At 40.6% G+C, this 23,339-nt stretch overlaps 1 protein-coding gene across 2 annotated transcripts in view; it reads left to right on the forward strand.

The window, feature by feature from the left end:
* The first annotated feature begins 918 nt into the window (after window positions 1–918).
* The window catches only part of SLC22A15 (solute carrier family 22 member 15), a 35,226-nt gene continuing 12,805 nt past the window's right edge, over window positions 919–23,339 (forward strand). For both annotated transcript variants that reach the window (XM_009639089.2, XM_035894592.1), the window contains exons 1-6: window positions 919–1,027; window positions 15,419–15,631; window positions 18,583–18,715; window positions 19,729–19,893; window positions 20,909–21,038; window positions 22,746–22,961. In XM_009639089.2, coding sequence (XP_009637384.1) covers window positions 941–1,027; window positions 15,419–15,631; window positions 18,583–18,715; window positions 19,729–19,893; window positions 20,909–21,038; window positions 22,746–22,961 — 944 coding nt within the window. In that variant the 5' untranslated portion in view covers window positions 919–940. The remainder of the gene's footprint in view (window positions 1,028–15,418; window positions 15,632–18,582; window positions 18,716–19,728; window positions 19,894–20,908; window positions 21,039–22,745; window positions 22,962–23,339) is intronic.

The following is a 23,339-nucleotide window of genomic DNA, read 5'->3' on the forward strand; positions in this document are numbered from 1 at the left end:
ATCCCTCACGGACCTCTCACGTCCCCCTCAGATCCCTCACGGACCTCTCGCTCCACCTCAGATCCCTCACGGACCTCTCGCCTCCCCTCAGATCCCTCACGGACCTCTCGCTCCCCCTCAGATCCCTCACGGACCTCTCACGTCCCCCTCAGATCCCTCACGGACCTCTCGCTCCACCTCAGATCCCTCACGGACCTCTCGCCTCCCCTCAGATCCCTCACGGACCTCTCGCTCCCCCTCAGATCCCTCACGGACCTCTCACGTCCCCCTCAGATCCCTCACGGACCTCTCGCTCCACCTCAGATCCCTCACGGACCTCTCGCCTCCCCTCAGATCCCTCACGGACCTCTCGCTCCCCCTCAGATCCCTCACGGACCTCTCACGTCCCCCTCAGATCCCTCACGGACCTCTCGCTCCACCTCAGATCCCTCACGGACCTCTCGCCTCCCCTCAGATCCCTCACGGACCTCTCGCTCCCCCTCAGATCCCTCACGGACCTCTCACGTCCCCCTCAGATCCCTCACGGACCTCTCGCTCCACCTCAGATCCCTCACGGACCTCTCGCCTCCCCTCAGATCCCTCACGGACCTCTCGCTCCCCCTCAGATCCCTCACGGACCTCTCACGTCCCCCTCAGATCCCTCACGGACCTCTCGCTCCACCTCAGATCCCTCACGGACCTCTCGCCTCCCCTCAGATCCCTCACGGACCTCTCGCTCCCCCTCAGATCCCTCACGGACCTCTCACGTCCCCCTCAGATCCCTCACGGACCTCTCGCTCCACCTCAGATCCCTCACGGACCTCTCGCCTCCCCTCAGATCCCTCACGGACCTCTCGCTCCCCCTCAGATCCCTCACGGACCTCTCACGTCCCCCTCAGATCCCTCACGGACCTCTCGCTCCACCTCAGATCCAGGAGCTGCGCAGCGGGCGGGGAGCGGGATGGAGGTGGAGGAGGCGTTCCCGCTGGTGGGGCAGATGGGGCCCTACCAGGTGTATCTGTGCGTCCTGCTGGCCGTGCTCCTCCAGGTGAGAGAGGTCGCCTCCTCTCCCGACCCTTTCCCAAGGGTGGGGTGCAGCGTCCTGGCCCGCGTGGGAGCACCCGGGGCGGGGGGGGAAGCAGTGCCGGGAGGGGGATGCCCGTACCTTCGCAGCGTGGCTGCTGTGGGCAGTTGCCCCTTCGAGCGGTTGGGTAGATGTTGCCTGTGGTGAGTGCTGCTTGGTGTGAAGGCTGGTGTGTCGCCTCCTCTCCCGACCCTTTCCCAAGGGTGGGGTGCAGCGTCCTGGCCCGCGTGGGAGCACCCGGGGCGGGGGGGGAAGCAGTGCCGGGAGGGGGATGCCCGTACCTTCGCAGCGTGGCTGCTGTGGGCAGTTGCCCCTTCGAGCGGTTGGGTAGATGTTGCCTGTGGTGAGTGCTGCTTGGTGTGAAGGCTGGTGTTGGAGGTCTTCTGCTGAGGGCTGCTGGTGGCGGTAGCTGGTCTTCCGCTCTGGATTTAGCCTGCAGCAGTTTGCTGCCCTCCTGGGGCAAAGGTGACCTCTCTCCAAAGGCAGCGTGAGCTTCTGCAGAGTGAATGTGGGGCAAGTGACTGATGCTACATTTGTGCTGTGTTGCCTGAGGAGTTCTGCCCTGTGTCACTCGGTGAGCAAATTGGGAGTATGCAGCTTGTCAGGGAAGATGCTGGTTGAAGTGAAGCTGAGATCTCCATAAGCTGGAAGACAGCAAATTCTGTCAGAGACTTTGCTGGGAATTCCGCATGATCTAGAGTTAATGGCCTAGGTTAGTGATTTCTAGGTTGCATGTGGCTTGTTTGTGGTGGAAATGTTTGAAAAGCTACAGGTGGTCACTGATACCTTCACCTGCACACACCACTTCTGTGTGCAGAAGCTCTCGTCTAATTTGCTGGTAGGCTATGACTGCTTATGGTACTTTGACTTGTCTTGACTTAACTCTTAGAATGTAGAGGCAGTGTCCCTGCATTAAGTATTTGGATGAGGCTCTGCATTTTTGGGTAGTCAGGTTTGTATTCTGTGAGATACAAAACTGGAACTCTCTTAAGATTTGTGATAAAAATGGAGTCAGAAGTAACAGTGCAGTATTATAACATTGTTCAGAGACTGCATGACCAAGTGATGTGCTCTGTAACCGTGTTTGTTGTCTTTACATCCTGCTTTGCTTCATCTTTGTGCCTGTTCCCAGGAGGGTGGGGAGGGGAGATAAGGATAGTGTGTGCGCCATCACAGTCATGCCTAGGTATAAAGTATAGTTTGAATCTGACGGAATTTTGGTTTACTCCATGTTAACTCTTCAAAAACTTAATTGTAGTGAATTCAGCTGGGCTGATAAATGCTGGGTTACTCTCACTGTGGAAACTTACCAGCTGCAGGAAGGAAGAGGGGAGCTTAAGTGTCCCCCGGGCCTCTGCTGACCAGTATTTTATAGTAATCAGGAACTTCCAGTCATAAGTTGTGAGACTGAAGATGTCTTCCGCTGGCAGCTAGGGGACTGACAGAAGTATTAAGACGCTTTATAAGATGACCAAAGAAAATTCAGATGCCCTGTCCTGTTGGTTGGGAACTCTGTACTTGGTTGCAAAGCTATGATGATGGACAGCAAAAGCTTTGTAGATTTCTGTTTCCTTGTACTGTTTTTCTCTCTCTTCCCCTCCCTTCCCTCCCCCTTTCTTTTTTTTTACCGATTTAGCTGATTAAACTTTTAAAACTGGACATTGCTTAGTGCTTGTTCTTAGACTGGCTAGAAAATTTGTGCGATCACTGAAGATTAGGGATTAAAGAAGCAATCGTTATTTCTTTCTTCCTGTGCTGGTCACATTCTGGAATGAACTGCAATTGTGACAAGTGCTCTGTATTCCCAGTGTTTTAAGTAGCATGGGTCAGCTGTCCTGTTATGAGTTTGTTTTCTTTTTAATGGATTAATTTGCATTTCTCATAGGAGAAGTAAACAGAAATATCTTTACAAATTCTGGAACTAATTCTGAATAACTAAAGCAAAAAAGGTAGCAGGTCTGCAGGTCTGTTCTTTCTTCTCATGTTATTTTTAATTCTTGAACTTTACCAGTGGGGATCATACTCTGACTGGTATGTTCTCTATGCTTCAGATCATGCAGGTGCAGGAGTTTGTAAGGGATTTAGATGTGAAGCTGATTGTCTTTTAGTCTGTGAATAGATGTGGACTTACATAGCTGGTTCCTGCTTGGGTGGTTGGTCACTTTCTGTGTTCCTTTGCTGGTGCCAAGTTACATAATGTGTCACTGGGATGTGCAAGAGCAAGGTTGGAGGCAGGTGCCATGATTGGTGCTGGTCTGTTGTCTGGCTTATTGTCAGTCTTTGGAGGATGGACCCAGAGGTGAGTAATATATCTGGTGTGTGTGATGTAGATTTAGGTAATCATGGGCTCCTTTAGTGGATTAGATGCAGCATCTGGCTGCAGAATGAGAACTCCTGTTAGTCTGTGTCACTGGCTCTGCCATGGACTGATTATTCAATTTTATTGCTTGTTTCCCTGTCCCTTCCCACATGTTCCCTCAGTTGGCTTGTATTTTCACATTGGCCTATTGGTATAAAAAATATTTCTACATTCTTAAAGATAAGAATGGGGTGAAAACTATTTTTGTTTTTGCTATGTCAAGTCCCTTCATCTCTAATGCCAATATACTGAGCTTAAACTCTCTGCTTTCCCTGCCCTGTAAGATTCCCAGCAGAAGTTCCTGCTTTCCTTGTAGGCTTTTGTGCTTTTTCATGTCTGCCTATTTCTGATCTCTTGAGTTTCATACTTTATTGGTGTTTTCCCTCATCTTGGTGCTTTTCTTGTCTCAAATTTCTACAGTAAACTGCTACTACCATGTAGCCTTACAGATATGCCAACCTATCTGGTATCTGAATTCTAATTACAGTCATAGTTTAGCTCACAGAACTTCTTTGAGGCAAGTTTTACCAACACCTATGTCTGCATGGGTAAGGCTTTCCACGTGATGGTTTTTCATGTGGCCTTGAGTGAACTGCTATTCAACCTGTGGAATGAGCTTACTGACACTGGAAAAAAAAAAACCAAACCCTACAGGTTGCCCGTAGTCGGAAAAATGTTTTTGTATGTCACCAGTGTAAAACTAGATTAAGCGTAAGTCTTGTGGGCTGCTTCTTTCACCTTCTTCCCTAATCTTATTCCCCTGCTACCTGCTGCTGTTACTCATTAACTTGTTGAGCTGTTACTGTAGTAAGGTATGCCTGGCTTATTCACTACCAGTTTAATAGGACTTTGGAAGATTTTTAGGGAGATTCTGTAGCAGTGGTTGCTAACTTTATAATGGAGTGACAACAGCTCATGTAGAGAAATTTTTTTTTCCCCCCAAAATGGAATTACCCAAAGACTGAACCTAATCTGGAGAATGTGAGGATAGACTAATGATGTGAATTTGAGGATAGATTTGTCTTGTGTTTCCAGTGTGTCTTGAAGAGAGTCAGGGAGGAATAAAAGGAGCTGGTAACTCTTAAATACTTAAGACTTCAAACTAAAAGTAATTGCTTGACACATATTGATTACTAGAAAGGTGCTTATACCTTTAAAGAAATTATATTGAAGCATTATTAGAGAATGCTGCCTTTTGGTGTTTGTTTAGTGTGTGTAGCAACATCAGCCAAAATATCACATTTTGATCAGATGCTTGGGGGCAAACAAGCATATTAAAAAAAAAAGTTTGTCTCTTGTCACTCAACATATGCAGCTGAAAGAGGTTTGCCTTTGCCAGTGAATCTGAGCTACAGGATTGCCAAAGTCCAGACTGAACCTGCAGAAATCTGAGAATGGGAGTGTGTTCCTACTATGTCTCTGAAAAGGCTTTTTGAAATGTGTTAGAGTTTAAAAGGGAGGTCTTGTTTGCACAGCTGAAAAAGGCTTTGCCTTTTGGGTTGGGTAATGTGAATTGCACAGCAGTATGGATAATTACAAAGGGTGGTGTTTCTCTCCATCCCAGGGACTTCTTACTAACTGAAGGGAAGACAGAAAAATGGTTAGGATGGTAACGTCAAGTTCCTTGAATAATAGTTTGTTTTAAGGCAAAGGCATTATTGATGCAGTGCAGCCATAATGAGTGGTGCTGCTAACATCTCTTTGCTATTGGCAGCAAGATTATCTATGACTTCTGTCATTAGAATATCCCAATGCAGAAAGCTGTTCTTTAATCAGCCCATCTGCACAAATGTCTTGAGGGAAAGCAGATTCTAGGACATGTGGTTTAAGTAAGGCGGGCTCATCCCAAATCTTTAGAAGTAATTCAAAAGAAGTAGTGTCTGTCTTCAGGTAGGATACAGATGTGATCCCATACGTATCCTTGTTTAACTCTGTTTCTTGGCATTTTCTATCTAGCCCCACACATGTTGTACCTCCCTAATGGCATGAGACATCGCTCGGTAGTTGTAATGACAGTAATTAAATACTTTGTCAGTGAATCTTTTAATGCTCATGTTTCCTTTAGTCTTATTAAGCTGTTCTTTGACCTAGCCAAGATTGATCATAAATTGGACCACTTAATCCCAGTCTTTGAGGTATAGTATTAGGACTTTATCTGAATAGAAAGTGCAAAACAAATCTGAAATGTAACGAACAATTTAAAATGAAGGAAAGAGATGGGTATTACACGAGTTGCATTACAATTGCGAGTATAGGGTGTGCTGAAGGTGTTCCAGGGACTTCATGACAGGTATGCTGTTTACCCAAAGTTACTTGCACTGTAACTTAGACATAGTTCAACTGTAAGTATCTGTAAGGTACGTAAGCAAGGCAGCAGGCAAGAAAAGTATTTGCAGAATTGCCATGTAACCTTCCTGATTACCTCAGTGTTTGGCTTTTTTCTTCATCTATGGGAGAAGTAAAAGTTTTAAGTCCCTCTTATTCTCAGGAAAGCAGTTGCAGAATGTCTCAAACATGTGCAGCCACTTATGCGGAGGGGTGGTTTCAAATGTGGCATGAATACAAACATAAAAAGTAGCAGCCTGGATGTTTATTTCTTGAGGCAAGCTTCTTATTCCCACATCTTTTTGGGCATTGTATCTTACTCAGAACATGATTATGTTAAAGGATGGTGTTGATTTCTTTGTAGAAGTTATGAAGGCTTTTAGAGTAGCTGTATCACTGAATATAATTCCTTGTTCTGGAGTAGCTTGTTCCTGCTTGGGAAGAAAAATAAACTAATGGGCCTTAGGTATGTAAACTAATCACACAGAAAGATACACTGCTACTCATTTAGGTAAGAATATTTCTACCTGAAGGTTAGTGGAACTTCTAAGTGAAGACCAATCCTACCATTTGCTCCAATTGGGTGGGGTGAATCTTTTAAGGAAAAAAGGTAGTTCTTTGGTCACATGTTACACTTCATTTCAGTGATTTAGATACTAACCAAGACTCCTTGGTCCTTAGTGGCCTTCTGTAAATAAAACATAGCTACCAGAAGAATCAGAAACGTAGTTGAGGCCCAGTGTGGTCTGTTTTTCTGTAATTACTTCTTTCAGATCCTTAACTGTTCCTTAAAGAAATGATCACTTGCGTCTTCTGGTATTATAGTTTTATAACCTTAAGAATGTGAACGCAGCTGATGCAGACATTGCACTCTATTCTGCAGAAACCCCAAAATAACAATGCTGAGTTATGACATGCTTCATTAGCAGTGGGGTCCTTAACTGTCTGATACAACACAGAAGTCTAAATTCCAATAACTGCTTCCTTGCTGATTAATTTTCAATAGCAAACCTGCTATCATTTTTTCCATACATAATACTGAGCGGAGGGAAGTAATGAATACCGTATCAACTGCCTACAACTCCATCTTGCCTGAAAATCATACTGTGTCTTAATCCAAACCAGTGTGTCACCCATAAAGCTAAGCTTTAAATTTATGCTTGTATGCAGGGGAAAAGTATGGTCAGAGCAAGCTCGATGCATAGAAGAAATGTGAGCTGTAGTTTTGAGACCTTCCCTTTATCTGCATCTGAACTGCAAAGCACATGTCATTGAGCTCATATTTAGGTGGTTCTAAGTGTCATTCACAATTGCTGTGTTGTCTTGCTCTTCTAATGATCCCTACATTCACTCTGACACCACATGTTCTGTGTATGTATCCATATAAACACATCTAGTCAGCTTTTGCAATTTAACTTACAAGGCTGACTCCAGTTTCTGTGCAGTTCAGCCCTAGAAGATGCCTGTTCAATGTGCTGTTGTAAAGACCTTAACAGAATCATTGCTGATGGGCAAAGCAAGAACCATGAGTTTTGGGAGAAGCACAGAGACATAAACATTCTGAAGGCCTAGCAACAGAGGGAAGGAAGCAGATTGTTCTGCCTATTTAAAAAAGAAAAACAACAAACCAAAAAAGCACAACAACAAACTTTATAAAAAAGTGAAGGCTACATGCTGTGTAAAGAGTGAAGCTGTCAGAAGGAACTTGCTCTGGGGCTCTTTACTGTAGCCGAATGCCTTGCTTCTGCAATGTCTTATTAACAATTGGGAATGGAAGGTGCCTGGGAGGCACTGTGATTGGCATCTTTATACGTAGTGTGGGTAAAACACATGGGGAGATGTTTTTGGATTATTAACAATAGTTATTGTTACATAGAATATTTTGTGCAATGGGATGGTATTTGGATTCGGTGGGAGCTGAAGCAATCCCATATTCTATTAATAGAGATGACTTGTAGCCTAGAAAACAATCCACCTAGCCAGTCTGTCCTCTGAGCACCCTCAGAAGATGAGCCTGGGAGTTAACAGGCATAATTCTACTGAATAGTAAAGACTATGGATTAAAAATATTTGTATTATGACACACTATCTCCCTGTCCTCCTTCCCTGCCCTTGTGTACACCCAGTCTCTAACTTCCCATGTTTTGTAGGCAATGAATTACCTGTATTTTTCCACTAGCAAGCCACATCATCAGGGCTCTCCTTGCTGACACTTCGTCCATTTTAGAGACTCTGATTTCCTTTTCTCTCAGGTGGTAGAACTGGTAGGTGTGTAATTGAACTCAGAATAATAGTTTCCAACTTGCACATAATTGTTGCTCTTTATTTCTGACCCAAATAAAGTTTTGTGCTCTCAAATGCTTTGTTTTAACTGGAGTAGTTAATATAACTTCTATTTATAGATAATGTAGTGGTCCATGTGCATTGTTTGCATTAAGTAAAACCTCTGTTTGCTTTTTGCAAGTACCAGCCTGGTGGGACTGGAGTCCCCCTAGAGCAAGAGCGTCTGTTTTTGAGGTCTTGTCTGTTTACCATATGATCTTTGTCTGTTTGGGACTTAACCTGGTTAAACATTGTATTTGTGTTCACCTTGTCATTTTGCTAATGCTGGTGGGCTTGAGGGGGAAAGGGTGTTAGGAATTTGCCTTGGAAGGCACAGTGAAGCTGAGGTTGAAGATCCTCAGGTAAGGAAAGCTGAAGAGAGTTATATGTGTAGCTTATTCCAGATTTCTCGTTGTGGTATGCTGTTCAGTTATTGGTGTCTTAGAAATATATAAAGAAAGACCAGAGCTCTTCAATCTCTTTCAATTTGCAGATGCCCTACAGACTTCCCACTGAAGGTGTTAAATCCTCGTACAGTAAATGTAAAGACTGCCGATGGCTTTGTGTTTCTTAATTATTTTTCCTAGAACTTTAAGTATTAATTCAGGGACTTCTAAGGCCTGTAGGCTGTAAGTTGAAAATCACTGGTTTAGTGAGTTCCTGTTGCTCTGAAATAGCAGTAAACCCAAGCAAGACTCCTTTGATTTTAAAAAAAGCCCAAACAACACAACAAAGCACAAGCAGATCCAATTGCTTAGCCTCAGGCAAGTCCTTAAAATGAATAAATGAATGAAAGCAGCTTACACAAATGTCGGCAATGTCTTTTAGTCTGGATACTTAAATAGCAGAAACTTCTGAAGTAATCAAGGTATGCTTTTATTGCATCTTTTTACCAAGTTAAATACTTCAGTCATCTGGTAGCAAGGAAGTCCAGGCACAGCGGAGAATGCGCTCTTCTCATGGTCTTAGCAGAACTCCCTGTGAGACCAAGATGCTCACCTGATATTTTTGGCAGTGTCCCAAACCAGCGTGTGAAGGTGCAAACTTCGATTTCTGCGACTTGGATATGTTGATAGCCAGAGCAGCCTGGAAGATAGGGAGAGAAAGAGGGGTGAAGATGAAATGCAGGCAAAAGAATAATCATGCTTGTGGAAGCATGATTCCTCTTTTTTTTTTTTTTTTTTTTAACCAGCAGTTGCTGACTTTTTCTTCATGTTATCCTACAATGCCATTGAGACAGTTCAGTCCTGGGCTGGTTTGCAGTATATTCGTAAACTGGAATAGGAAATTCTGGCACACTTGCTTTGTTCTCCTGTAAGTCCTTTTTTACATAAGAAGAGTGGAGTGGCACTTCTGATGTGGTACTGATAAAACTGCGTAGCTGGTGTTCAGCTGAGGAGTCGTGGCACTTGATTGCACATTAGTGTAGGTTAACTTTCTTGAATATTCCTGTTCAAGCAGAGGTAGTATTTATAGTGCCTTTCATAATTTTGGTTCTTATTTATTGGCTTGGTTCTCTTAACTATGTGAGCATTTTTTGGCAGAGAGGACCCGGAAGTTTACATGTAGATATTTTAATAAGGCAATTAAGCTTTCTTTCTGCCTTTTGTTTTTAAAGGCAGAAAAATAATACTTCCAACTTCCTTATTCATGTTCAGAGGCCTGTCAACCTATGATATGAGGGTGACTTTATTTCTCTTGCTTAGGGTGATCCAGTCATAGGAAGGGCAAGTCCTGTCCCAGCCCTTTGGGATGCAGTATATGAGTCCGTGCAAGATACATATGTTTGCCTTTAAGTGTTATTGCACGTAGTCCAGCATACTACAAAAATGCAAATGCTTTAGGCTACACTGCCTGAAGCAGTTCTGGATTCATGGTTTTCAGTCTACCAGCATGCAGTTGGCTGCTGTGCTGTTTAAACATACATGTTTGAACATAAGCAAAAAAGCTTCTGTTAATTTCTGTCATTGAACTTGATGTTTTGTAGGGCAAGTCTGTAAGCTGTTTTTTTCAGGGTGGTGACCTTTATAACATTCCAGGAGCATTGTAGCACCTGCTGCTTCTTTCTAGGCCTCTACCAAATTCCAGGTCGTCTTCGTATCATGTGCATTGCCTGTATGTTCTGTGTTATTTTGAAGGAAAAAAAATGTATTTGTGGTAATTTTTAATGCCTCTGTGGTAGGTAGCACACCAAGTGTTAATTTAGTCAAGAGACTGATGTACCACAGCAGAGGGATCCTCCTGAGCTCTTTTCAATCCTGTAAGTTGTTTCATCTGTCCTGCAGTAAACCATATAGATAGTTGTCTTGCAAGATTTTGCTTCAGTACAAGACTGGCAGCTGACTTCTTAACAGCAAACTCATTATCTGTATTTATAGCACTGTGGAGAAATCCGGCTTGCAGGAAGTAATAGCAACCAGTCTTTTGTTTTCTTATTTGTTTATTCTGGTGTTTGGGAAGAATCTAATGCTATTGGCACAGTTTAATGAAGTATGCGTATTCAGTCTTAAACTCACTTATGTGATCTTGTGTGAGGAATATTGTTTTGTTCTTGGAGAACCCTTTGCGGAACTCAGTTTTGACTTTCCTTTGTCACAGTCTGCATTCCACCCTCTGTTTTGTTCTCATGTTACAAGCAGACTCTGGCATACCCTCTGTCTTGTGTTTGTTAACAATAACTGAGAAATCTAAAATGGTATCAAGTTACCTAGAAATACTGGATCTCTAGGATGGCACTAGTGAAAAAAGTGCAGAGCTGAAAGCACTTCACTAAATTTTGCTGGTAAAGATCACTTGTGTTGGCAGAAAAAGGGTGGGTTCATTTTCTACTACAAAATAATTATTAAAGAAACTTGAGCTGAGGAGGTGAGAGCCCAGATATGCATCCTGCAGTCCTGTCACCAAGGCTATAACTGATAAATCATTGTAAGATAGGCAACAGTACAGGTGTGAGGCATGTGCAGTGTTACAGTGGCCTTGTTAGGCAGAGGTACGTACAAAGGAGTTGGCTACTATTTGGACTATCTTTGCAGGAAACCTGTACAATGGAATTTACTTGCTCTTGAGGCTCAAAGGTTTGCCTGGGCTGATGGCAAGCAAAGCAGGCCTTGTCTGTGTGCATGCTCTTTGGGACTTGACTAATTGGAGGTGCAGGTGCTGGCTGTGGCAGTACGAGAAGAAGGAGCACCAAACCCCTACCACTGCCATTGTCCACCAAAATTATGCTGAGCATGAAACAGAGTTGAGATGTGTGTCTTTTGGATGTTTGGAACAGAGAAGGGGAAGCTAAGGGGTCACTTTCCACAAACCTGTAGGAAACAAGGCTCTGAGTTGTGGTTTGCTGTACAGTGTAATATTTCAATGTAGTTGTTGAAGGATTTATAGAATAAAGTTATGTATGGGTTTGGACAGACTGGCTTTTCTGTGGATTCTGGAGGCCTGCCTTTTAAGGTTGAAAAACTCTCAATTGGGTAGGTTTTCTCTGTTTCCCTCCAGAAAGTCTAAGTACTTTCAAAATATGTGTCCACTCTGTCATGGCAGCGGTAATAACAGTGGTTACATTCTTCATGAGGAATGGGGCTGGGGTCATTAACTGTCTGAGAGATTGCAGTGTTCTTCTGCACATGGTGACTCTGTTTTGTAACTAGAACAACCTTTCCTTCTGTTTTACGGTGTTCTCCTCCTTATTATGCTACAAGAGGTGAAAGATACTTTTGGTAGAAGAGTGCATTGTCAGTAGCAGATAGTAATTTTAGGGCTTTTCTATGTAAGAGTTGGGGGGGGGGGTGGATCATGTGAATTTGAAGGCAAATCATCCTTTCAGAATAACTCTGAGCAGATGAGATCATCAGACTTTCAAACATAAGGTGGGCCTCCAGCTTTTCAGCTGCTTCTCAGGGGTTCAGGAGAAATTACTCTAATCCTAAAATGTAACCATCTCTTTGTCATAGGCTTCTACAAGAGCAAGGTCACTCATTGCTCTTCCTTAATTTTTGTTTTTTCCTCAAGGTGCAGCTTTAATGTTTCTGTATTTGAAAGGTCAGAAGTTAGTGGCTTACGCATTATTTTGTTCAGCAGTGAATGCTTCAGCTGATACTTGTCTAGAATGACCAGGCTGGTTGTGAATTTGCTGATGAGCTGATTAAAATGGTTGAAAGCACTTCTTAGTAGAATTTAAGCCTTGCTTTTGTTTTTCGTTTGTGCTTCATAATGGGCAAATTACAAGGTCTAAAACAGTTTCTTAAATTATGTGTGTGTTTCCATTATATACAAATGAAACCAAGTTCTTCTTCCCTTGCTAGTCTTATTAGAGATTCTACATTTTTCTTTCATTATTCAAATGAACACAAAGAAAGCAGGTCAAGACATTCTAGGAATTTCTATTAATACTAATTTCAATGTTAATTTTGAGTTAACTTCAAAACTTGTTAATGAAATAGCTATAAATGGCTAACTAAAATTCCTTCTACTTAGCAGAGAAAGTGAAAGTTTACAGGTTATTAAGATGTTGTCTTTTAATAAATCTTCTTACAGCATACTTCTAATTTAGACTATAAAATTTTAACCTACAGAGAATATAAATGAACAGGAGAAACTTAAACCAAACTAACAAAACAGCATTTCATCATCAGTGACTATGAGCTGCTGCCTCTTCCCCCTGTGCTTAGTATTCATCTTGATTAATACAGATCAGTGCAGGGAATTCAGTAGGGAACTGTTAACATCCACATAGAACCAATTAAAATGTTTTATGAATAGAAGGTATACATTAAATGATATAAATTTGACTTGACGTGGGGTCTAGAACAAATGAAAAATGAAGGGCTTTGCCATGGTGCATATAATATAGCCTTTTTATACCTTATGAAGTTGTTATATTTTTATTTGATGTGATAGCATTTTATATTGATCACCAGTATACACAACTATGTTACTGCTAAGTGCAAGCATTTAGAACTCCTAAGGGGGGAAATCTCCAGATTCATTAACAAACTCCTGCCTCTTACTTGAATGTTAAAAACTGTATTTTGAATTCCTTTAAGTTAAAAACATGACAAAGCAAACTCTAAAGGCAACTTCTAGAAAATGCTTCTGGTCTCTAGAATTGTAAATGAATTTTGGGGGGTGTTTTGTGGGTTTTGTTTTTTCAATGAGTTGAAGAGGGTTTACATACCTGTAACCCAAAGTACAAGGCAGGTGATCACTAGGAAAAAGTCTTGCGTCAGCTGTGACTCTGGTGAACTTGAATATAGAACAATACTATTTGATAACATCAAAACTTATCTCCATCTTCGTACTTTTTTCTGATTCAACAGATCAATTGAAAGTGTTTGTCTTTGTTATACCCTTGCTTGCTGCAGCCACTAGGATGCTTAAGGCTGAATTTTTCTACTGAAAAAAATACCTGTAGTGTTTCTTTGTGTGCCTGTAATCACTTATTTTTTGATTTAGTTTTCTGTAGCAGGGGTGTGTTTCACCTAGAGCAAAACCAAAAAGTGTTATGGTTTCTTTCTCTAAACCAAATGCCTTGAGGATTTCATTAAATGCTTCAAAAATATGCTTATTTCACAGGATGAAAGCAAGGATGTTTTCACTTAGTCCTGATACGGAATTGTCTGAGCAAGTCAGAGTAGAAGGATGTACCACAGATCATGACCTGCAATTCTCATTTCTCAGTAATTTCAGACTGGTTTTGAGTACCGTATCCACACCCCTAGTAACATGGCTGTAGCTTTTTAACACCTCTTTCCCCATGTAATCTTAGTTATCGCCTTCTTTCCCAGATGAGGTCCCTTACTCTTCATCGTTGTCTGTCTAGAAGTTGTTCTTTAGCTTAAATAATAGCATAGTTAACAGATTGTGGTTTTTCTTCCAAATTCCTTTTGATATTCAATAATTTTACATTAAAAAAGGGAAACAGAAGGATTTTTTAAAAAAAATTACCTTCTGCCGCTACAGTAGCAGTTTATGTAGAATGAAAAAAGGAGCTGATGGAGTGAAAACGCTTTCAGGTAATAACTGAGGGATCTCTGTGTTGATTCAGTATTAATTCTCACTTAGATCTGGGTGTAAGTCTGACCGCTCAGCTGTTACACAAAACAGAATAGGATTACCTGGTGTTGCTTGCATCAGAATTCAGTCCTCAGACTTCTTTTTTTTGTGCCTATTTATGGTCTTCCCAGTTCTGAGTATTATTTGTGTAGCAGCCTTCTGTGAGAACACTTCCTGCAGGTACATTCTTCCCAAAAACCTATGGAGAAAGTGCTGGAAGCAGAGCAAGAATGAAGCAAGGTTTGAGGAATGGAGTGGTATGGCTGAGGTTGGGTTTTTTATGGAGGTAGTAGGCAGGAGAAACAATGGGATCCTCTTTTTTTTTTTTTTTTTTGGTCAGGAGCTACTGTGCTGAGTACAGCTCTTCAGTGAGACCTTGAGACAAGAGGCAGTTTTAATCAGACGGATGGGGGGCTTTGTGTTGTTACCAGCAACTCCTCTTTTCTCTCACAAGACTTTATCTGCTTTCTGTTGGAGAACTCGTGACGCTTCTATGTTCAAACAGGTCTAAAACCACTGGTTTTTAAGATGGAGTTGTAATGTAGACTGTTAAAGCAGTGGCCTGTGAATGCTCTTATGAGCAAGCAGCAGTGACCCAGCTCTGGACCAGGCTTGAAATGTCTGGGTTTCCAGTAGTTTTATTTATTCTTTCCTAAACAAAGCTAGCTGTTAATCACTGTATTTAGACCTTGTATGTCTATATAATTGTGTCAATGTATAAAAAATGCATATGTACATTTGCATGTGTGCCTTTTTTTTTTCTTTTTTAAGAGTAAAACAGGTTCAAAGAAGATTGAAAAATAGGAAAGAATTAATTTTGGTAAAACTAGGAAAGATTAGATATGAAATAGTGAGGAGGATATCTCTTCCAAATACCAAATTAGAGGAATGACCAACACAGGTGGAAGGAGGGGATATAATAGAGTAATATACTTGCATTAAAGAGTAGTTTTATTTTGTCTCCTTAGTAGTGCTAACAACTTCTCATGCATCCAAGAGGTATACTTGCTATATGTGGGAGTTGGGGGCCTCTGAGGGAAGGGTGTTGGAAGAACTTCTTTTCTCTAAAATAATAAACAGATTAGAAGTTCAAGAACCATCATGTTGAAGCTGTGGTTCTTTAGTGTGTGATATTTGCTAGATGGGGGCTATACATAGCATCTTGTAGTGGTAGAGAGTGAATATAAAATAGGAATATTTTTTAGTATTGATTTGATCCAACTGCAAAGGAAACATTGCTTGGATGTATGTTTAGCATCCTTGGTGTTTTTTTTTTTTTTTTTTTTCTTTCATGCCAGCTCTATGTGGCCACTGAAGCCATCCTCATCGCATTGGTGGGTGCAACTCCTCCCTACCACTGGGATCTCCAAGAGCTTTCTGCTAATCAGAGCCATAGCAACCAGTCAGCGAGTGAGCAGAGAGCTTTTGGGGAATGGCTTCTGAACGCCAATGGCAGCGAGGTGCATAAGCACGTACACTTCAGCAGCAGCTTCACCTCAATAGTCTCGGAGGTAAGTCTGAAATGTGTTTTGCTGCCTCATGTGGGAGTAGTGTATCTTACTGGGTCAGTTGCAGGGGGCTGGTTGTGCTGCTTCTTTCTTCTGTATTAATGCATGTTTTGATTAGCAAATTACACGGGTGCTACCTCTAGGTAGAGAACAGGTAATCTATTAATATCTTTATAAGGCAACAAGAAATATCTTTATTTTGCTATGCAGATCTTGACCAAAGTTCTGCTCTAAAACTTCCCACCTTTTCTGTGTGGCAGTTATGTATTGGATCCTGTAGTCTGGTTCCACAATTGAGCTGGAATCATGTTATTCATTGTATTAACGTGCTCAAAATTCTTTATGGACCCTAAGCTCTTTCTGGCCACCTCTTGTGATTCCCTTGCTACAGGCAAATGCTTGTAGTGCATCCATCATGCAGTTAGCAAGAATTGGAGGAACCAGAGAAGAATTGGCTTCTGCAGTCTTTGCAACTCCAGATATGAGACAAGGCATGGGCAGTGGGGAATCAGGTGGACAAAGCAACTCCCCCTATTCTATCCCAAAAGAAGCTTTAGCTTTATTGGAGTGGCCTATGTGTTTTGTAAGTGTCTTCTTTCATGGTCTAGCCACAGTCCCTACAGAAATGATTACAGACTCCATGCTGATGTGTGCAACACCTGCCCTTCCTGGGCCCTTCAGTATCTATTAATGTCAAATTGTTCTGTGCAAGAGCCCTATCTAAGTGCATCTGTTACAAGACCTGAATTTAGAGCTATACAGTTGAGTCAAGTGTAGTACCACTTGATAATTCATGGCTATTGTCCAGAAGCATTAATGCTATCTGAATTAGTCCTGTAAAGCACTTAATTTTATTGGTTATGAACATATTAATAAAAACTGCTGGCTTTAGAATAGTACCAAGTGGTTGTGTACAACAGGCCTTGCTTCTTATTCGGGTAATAAAGAGGATATGAGTACTTATGCCACTATTTAAATTAAAATCCTAATGGACAATGGATTTTTTAAGCAGTATTTAAAGCTCAGTAAGGTTTTCAAACTTTCTCTGGGCTTTTTGGTTTTTTGCGTTTTAATTTATCCAAGAATCTTTTTTTATCCAAGAATCTTTTATTCTCTTAGACATGACAAGTCAGGCATGTTTGTAGAGCCTGGCACATAAATTTTATAAAGAGTCTTATGCATTTTAGTTGCATAGATAAGAAATGCAGGCAAAGAACAAAGTTTGCTTGAAAAATACAAAATTAAAAAAAGGCAACTTGTGTAGATTCTGCTTTAACGTACACACAAGTTCTTTAACATACATACATGGCCCTTTACTAAGAAGTAAAATCTTGTTGACTCCCATGGTTTCCGTTGTTAAAATACAGGGTTTTTTTCTAAAATTTGTGAGCTGAAAATGTGATATGTTTGGAAGTTATGTGCTAAATACAAAGATTTTAGTGATATCTCTTATTTGAGGAATATCTATCACTGTCTAATTTCATTACTGATGTGTAAAGAAGCTTTTTCTACATTTGATGAGGTTGTTTTTCATGCTTATCTTGTGGCATCACTTACTAACAGCATGACCATTGCAAATTTACACTGAAAAATACTCTGATGTAAAAAAAAAAAAACCCTTGATTTATGAATGTCAAGCTATGTAACATGCTTTATGTAGAAGAGAAAAGCCTTGAGCCCTTTAAAGGGCTTTTTAGGTGTTCAGATCAATTTGCAGAACAAATTTTGCTTCACAACCGAGTTATCCCTTAATCCCTGAATGATTCAGAAAACATCTGATGTCACTGAGTTTCAGTGCTGGCAGCTCTTTTAATTTTTATACCAAAAGTTAGGACATGATTCTTGTAGCTCTTAGTAAATGAACTGATCATGTTATTTCAAGATAAAATCAATCTCATGTGCCATTATTATACAAATGCATTTTTCTGGGAATTATTTTTAAATTCTAGAGAAGCTTCAAAAGCTGGTTTGTGGTCACATGGACCACAAAATTGAATTTTGTCAGTCTTTATGCTTTATGGGCACATTACCTACCATATCAGTAAACACCTCACCATTAAAGTGACAATTCAAAATGAAACATACACTGAGAGTAAGCAAGTTATTTTCTTGGAGCTTCTGAATGATTTTGTTTTGTTAGCTCCCTAATCTTGGTGAGGTTTAATTGCATGGCTCTGTTCTCATGGTGAGGTAGTTTATAACTGAGCTTTGAAATAATACAAGCTTTGCTACAAAGAATATCTAATGGGGTTTTGGTAGAGGAAGAGAAGATTCTGAGAAGATTAGAGTGTTATTGCAGGGGTAATGACATAATCACCAGTTTACCAGCACAGGAAGGAAAGTTAGGTGTCACTAAGAGGAAACATTATCTCAAGATGCAAGAGGAGTAGAAAAAAGATGATGTGGAGTCTTTAAAATACAAAAGGAAATAACTTTTGAACAGTGAGAGCATGGCATATTTTCATTCTACAGCTTTGTGGGACAAAGAACTTCCTGCCAGGTTCAACCTGAGATATCAGGTGTGTAAGAATCAAACATGTGAAGATCAGGTTTGTATTTGGAACTGAGAAGAACTGGAAATGACACAAAGTACTGACTGCAAAAAAAAAAAATGAATATTTGCAATACCAGAAAAACATGTCTAATGCTACTGAAGTGTTTCTCAGTGACAAGATGGTTTGTTAGGAGGGGCGTATGCAGGATTATCTTCGGACATAAACCACGTAGTGGTTTTGCAATTGCAAATGGTTACATAGTCCTGGGTAGTACTACCCAGTGCGTCTGGGAGTTAGCAGTTGTTTTGGTGATTATCTGATAACTGACTGAATGTGATGCTTAGGAGACTTATGCAAAGTTTGATCTTCCTTAAAGTATGTGTCATCCCCCTCCAACTATTAGCTGCTGATGAACTGCTTGGATTCTGGTTAATTTTCCTTTTTTTCCCCTCCATCCAGTGGTTTTTAATTGGCAACACATCGTACAAAGTCAGTGCTGCCAGTTCTTTCTACTTCAGTGGTGTGTTTGTTGGAGCAATCTCCTTCGGCCAGCTCTCAGATCGTTTCGGGAGGAAGAAAGTTTATCTCACAGGTAAACAGGTAACTGCTGCCACCTAACAAAATAAATCAAGTGGCAGTGTTGTGTCTCTGAAGATCAGTGACAAGAACTTGGTTTCTGGTGAGAGCTTGATACGCAGCAGTGAATAATGTGCTGTGACTCTCTTCTTTTGTCCTTCCAGTGTACTTCAGCAACATGAGTAGGGACAAGAAACTAATATTTGACTGTTCAGTCAAGGTGTTCTAGATTTAGGAATTATACCATAAGGGCTTAGTCATGCATGTCATGCTCATGGGATCTCCACAGGTTGCAATTAATATTTCTAGTAATTTGTTAGGAATGTTCTTGCATGTATAACCTGCTAGGAATTTGTTGCTTCTTTTATCTCCTATCTGTGTGATTTAATTTTTCTGTATTTGTGATCCTCATTGGGTTTTAAAGCTCATAAGCTTTTTTACTGTCCCCAGATCAAACAACATTTGGAACTTCGTGTTTTGTCTATGTATTTATAAAGTTGTGTGTCTATAGATGAGCATGCAGAATTAAAAAATAGATTCTTTTTTTTTTAAAGGAACAACCTCACTCAAAGCAGAAAAAGGTGGGCATGCTATGCAGTGCAAAATCCCCATGTACTGTCCCCTGGTAAAATTTCTCTAGCTTGTACGGCCTGCTTTCCAAGAGTGAGGGGAAATATTTGGTGATATTTAATCTGTGGCTTCTGTATGGGGATAAATATCAAGCAATTTTAACTGGAGCCACGCAGTACTTCTAAGTGCATGAAAAAATTGTCTGCCATGAACTGAATTTGAAGGTTTAGTACTGCAAATCATGTATCAAAACCCACTCTTTTTGTGTCCCCCCTTTGATACTGACTTTAGGTACTGTAATTTCTGCCCAAACCTGTGGTATGTAGCAGTGTGTTATAGTTGTTGACTGTATGATTACTTAGGGCAGAAGCCACTGAACCTCAAGTAAAGATACTGATAAATGCTTCTGGTTTTCTTTAGATGCTCTTCTGAAATGAAACCTTTTGCCTTGTTTTCCAGGTTTTGCCCTGGACATCTTGTTTGCCATTGCAAATGGATTCTCACCCTCCTATGAATTCTTCGCTATCTCTCGCTTCTTGGTAGGGATGATGAATGGTGGGATGTCACTGGTGGCCTTTGTTCTGCTGAATGAGTGTGTAGGTACTGCCTACTGGGCATTAGCAGGTAAAGTTTGAGTGTCAGTGTCTTTATTGTCAGAATTCATAGATTTCAGTCTTGTACACTACTTGAGATACACCAAAGCTAACACTGTAGCAGTTGCTTGAGGGTATGTGTGACTGCAGTCTTTGAGCCCTGCTTTGTTTAATATGAACCTTAGGCAAGTGCAGTAGATGATTTGGGGCCATTCAGATTTCTGCATTGCTCAAGTTGACAAAGGTCCAGTTGAAACATCCCCTGTGAATGTTACATGGCTAAATACTCATCCAAGGTTCATGATAGCGGAGCTGTATCCATCAGAATTTTGGACTCTGCGAAACGGAGTTTAGTGTTTGTATGCTAAATATAATTTCTTTCATTCCTGGCAGTTCTCAAAGAAATCAAAAGTGTTTTTATATTGGGACAGCTATAGTTTATATGTTAAAAAAAAAAAAAAGTTGTCTCGTGGTAATCAACCTTAGAACTTAGAACAAAAGATACAGTCTGGCTAACTTAACTGTCTTGGTTGCTAGTGTTGAAGCTGTCCTTCAGATATGATGTATATAAACTGTACCATTCTAGCTCTGGGGCCTGACTAGTCTTGTGACAAGTGCCAAAGAATTGCTATTCTGAGATTGTTTCAAAACAGGGTATCTTGCAAATCATGAGTGCTACAAATCGATACTATATATTCCTAAAAATACCAGTTTTGCAATGGCTTGTCATACTTATTTTTACACATAGATAGCTGAAACATACTTAAATTTGGAATTACAAGACTTGATTGTTCATGGGACTTTGGGTGAGGAGGATATAGAATGGTGCTTTGTGGACTTGTATTGATTTTTGCAATTAGATGTAATACTTCTGCCCTGCTTGGGTGAAGGACAGAAAGTTCTTTGGTCAAATAGCTGTGGTTTTGCCTGTATTGCTGAGTGGATTTTTCTTAATGAAGTGTTAGTTTCTGTCTGATCCTATGTGTTGAGAGTTAATAATGTTCTTTAAAGGAGTGATAATATTTTGTGTTTTAATTGTATGTTAGGATCTATTGGTGGCTTGTTCTTTGCTGTGGGAATTGCCCAGTATGCTTTATTAGGCTACTTCATTCGTTCCTGGAGGACTCTGGCTGTTGTGGTTAACCTGGAAGGAACAGTCGTCTTTCTTCTCTCTCTGTAAGTTATTTTGCAAACTAAGTTTCATCAAGAAACATGTCAAAAATTAAGAAAAGGAGAAAAAAAAAACCTAAACCAAACAAAAAAACCCAACGAACAAACCAAACAACCAAGTCAAGGTGCTTTTCTATGATGATATGAAATGGTGTAACTAAGGTATTTCTCTCAAACTCTACCACCCCATGTTATGTGCTTTCTTTAAATAGCAGTGCTGCAGAATTTGAATATGTAAGTGTACATTGTATTGTATATACTTTGTTACTGTAGATGGGAAGAATCTCTAGAGTGGTGTAGAAGCACATCCTATTCTTTAACTGGTGTATAGACGATCTAAACCGTTGTCTGATGTGCCACAAGATGCTATGTATACATGTTAAAAGATACAGAAATGTTTTTGAGGTTATGTGATAACATTGTTTCTCTTATAACTGTGCTTACACAGAAGGAACAGCATCAAAATTGCTTGCATGTACAGTCTTAAAGGTGACATGCAAAAGAAAAAATAGGCAGCTTCCTTTTATTTTTCAAGTGTGATTAGGAAAGAATAGGAAGAAGGCTTCTTTATTAAGATAGTAGGGGGTTTGTGTTTGTGGACTTCAGCACTGAAAGCCATATGGTGCAATGTGCTGCTCTTATGTACTACCTGACAGCAAAATCTCAGTAACCGAAAGAAGAAAATAACTTCAGCTGCTGTTTAAACTTCAGGCTTTTTTCCTTCCAACATTTATTTAACTTCAGTAACTAACTTTTTGAATAAAGCTCGCTATTAAGAGTCAAAACACCCTTTCAAAATAAGCATCAGAACTCAAGGAAAGGTCTTAAAGGTTGTTCGTGAGGTGAAAAGCAGAGGTGACACTTCTGATATTTCAAAAGTTAGTGGTGTTTGAGGCCTTTGGAAAAAAAATTTCAGTTTAAGATTGATGTGTACAATTTTAAGTGCTTTATGCTTGGGACTTCAGAGCTGTGCTCAGAGGCCTATCTTACTGTAAGAAAGGATTTTTTTTTTATTCCAAATTTCACACTGCCTCTCTCCCATGTTGCTTAAAAATTACTCTGCAGTATTTTTTATCATGGGGAAGAAAATGTGTTCCATTCTGAGGTCTTGTCTTTTATAAAAGCACAGAATCACTTTCCTTTTAAATTTAAAGGAAAAAAGACACTTCTGGTCAGAGGCAAAAATCTTAAAGTTTAGTCTTTCACCAGAAGTTTAAATCAGTTCTGGGAATCTGAAAGTGATAGAAGAAGATAGACCTATCAAGTGAACAGTGGACAGGGGGAGAAAGAGCATGACCTTTGCACAGCCTCTGCCTTCCTGTCTACGGGACAGAATTTGGGAAAAAGTTGGAAAATGAGGAACAGAAAACAACTGGTTATTGTTACAAAAATATCCTGTGGTTACTTTTAGTAATGTGGTGCCTCCTTAATTCTGAATTCTCCTAAGAGAGAGTCCTAATGATACGTATACACACACACTACTACAAGTTATAGTATATACTCAATGTAATTTCTTGATATCTAAATTATGACTTCTGTTCCCTTTCCTTTCATTATGCTTTGTCTCTGTTTCCATAAGTGAATTCTATCCCTGAAGGGTTGTTTGAAAAAAAATCTGTTATGCTGAGATGCATGTTCAGCCTTATTTCCATAGACAAGTCCAGCCTCATAGAAGAGAAAAGCCCTAAAGCTGTCTGTGTATGTGTGTTTCAGATTCATTCCAGAGTCCCCTCGCTGGCTCTATTCACAAGGCCGGCTGAATGAAGCAGAAGATGCTCTCTACCTCATTGCAAAGAGGAACCGCAAGCAGAAGTGCACTTTTTCATTAAAACTCCCAGCAGAGAGGAGCTCCAGAGAGGCTGGCAGCTTCTTAGATCTGTTCCGATACAAGATTCTCTTGGGACGCACCTTGATCATGATGTTTACCTGGTACTTGAAATACTTTGTAGGCCCAGCTGTGCTTGAAGTCTTTGAGAGAAAATGTTGCTGATAATTGGCTTATCCTGCAGGTTGTACTTAGTCTCAGTCTGTGTTATTAGGGACACTGTACCTAAAAAGGATCCTTGTATTATAGTATTTCCTTATTGCTTTTCTAATGTGACGCCATTTTTGCAATCTAGTTCTGAGGTGTTTTATCTTTGTATTTCTGTCATGCTTCTTGAGGCTCAAAATAGTTGAGAACTATCTCTTCCTTCTGACTCTCAAAGGCTGCTGAGATTAGTCGTGCTGTCCTCTTCTTTGGCCCAGTGCTATGTGTCAGTATTTGGTCACATGGATTGTTCTTTGGTTTGTGTGTAAGGAGCCCAT

The sequence above is a fragment of the Egretta garzetta genome, unplaced genomic scaffold (assembly GCF_000687185.1).
Source record: "Egretta garzetta isolate BGI_Z169 unplaced genomic scaffold, ASM68718v1 scaffold85, whole genome shotgun sequence".
Classification (NCBI taxonomy): domain Eukaryota; kingdom Metazoa; phylum Chordata; class Aves; order Pelecaniformes; family Ardeidae; genus Egretta; species Egretta garzetta.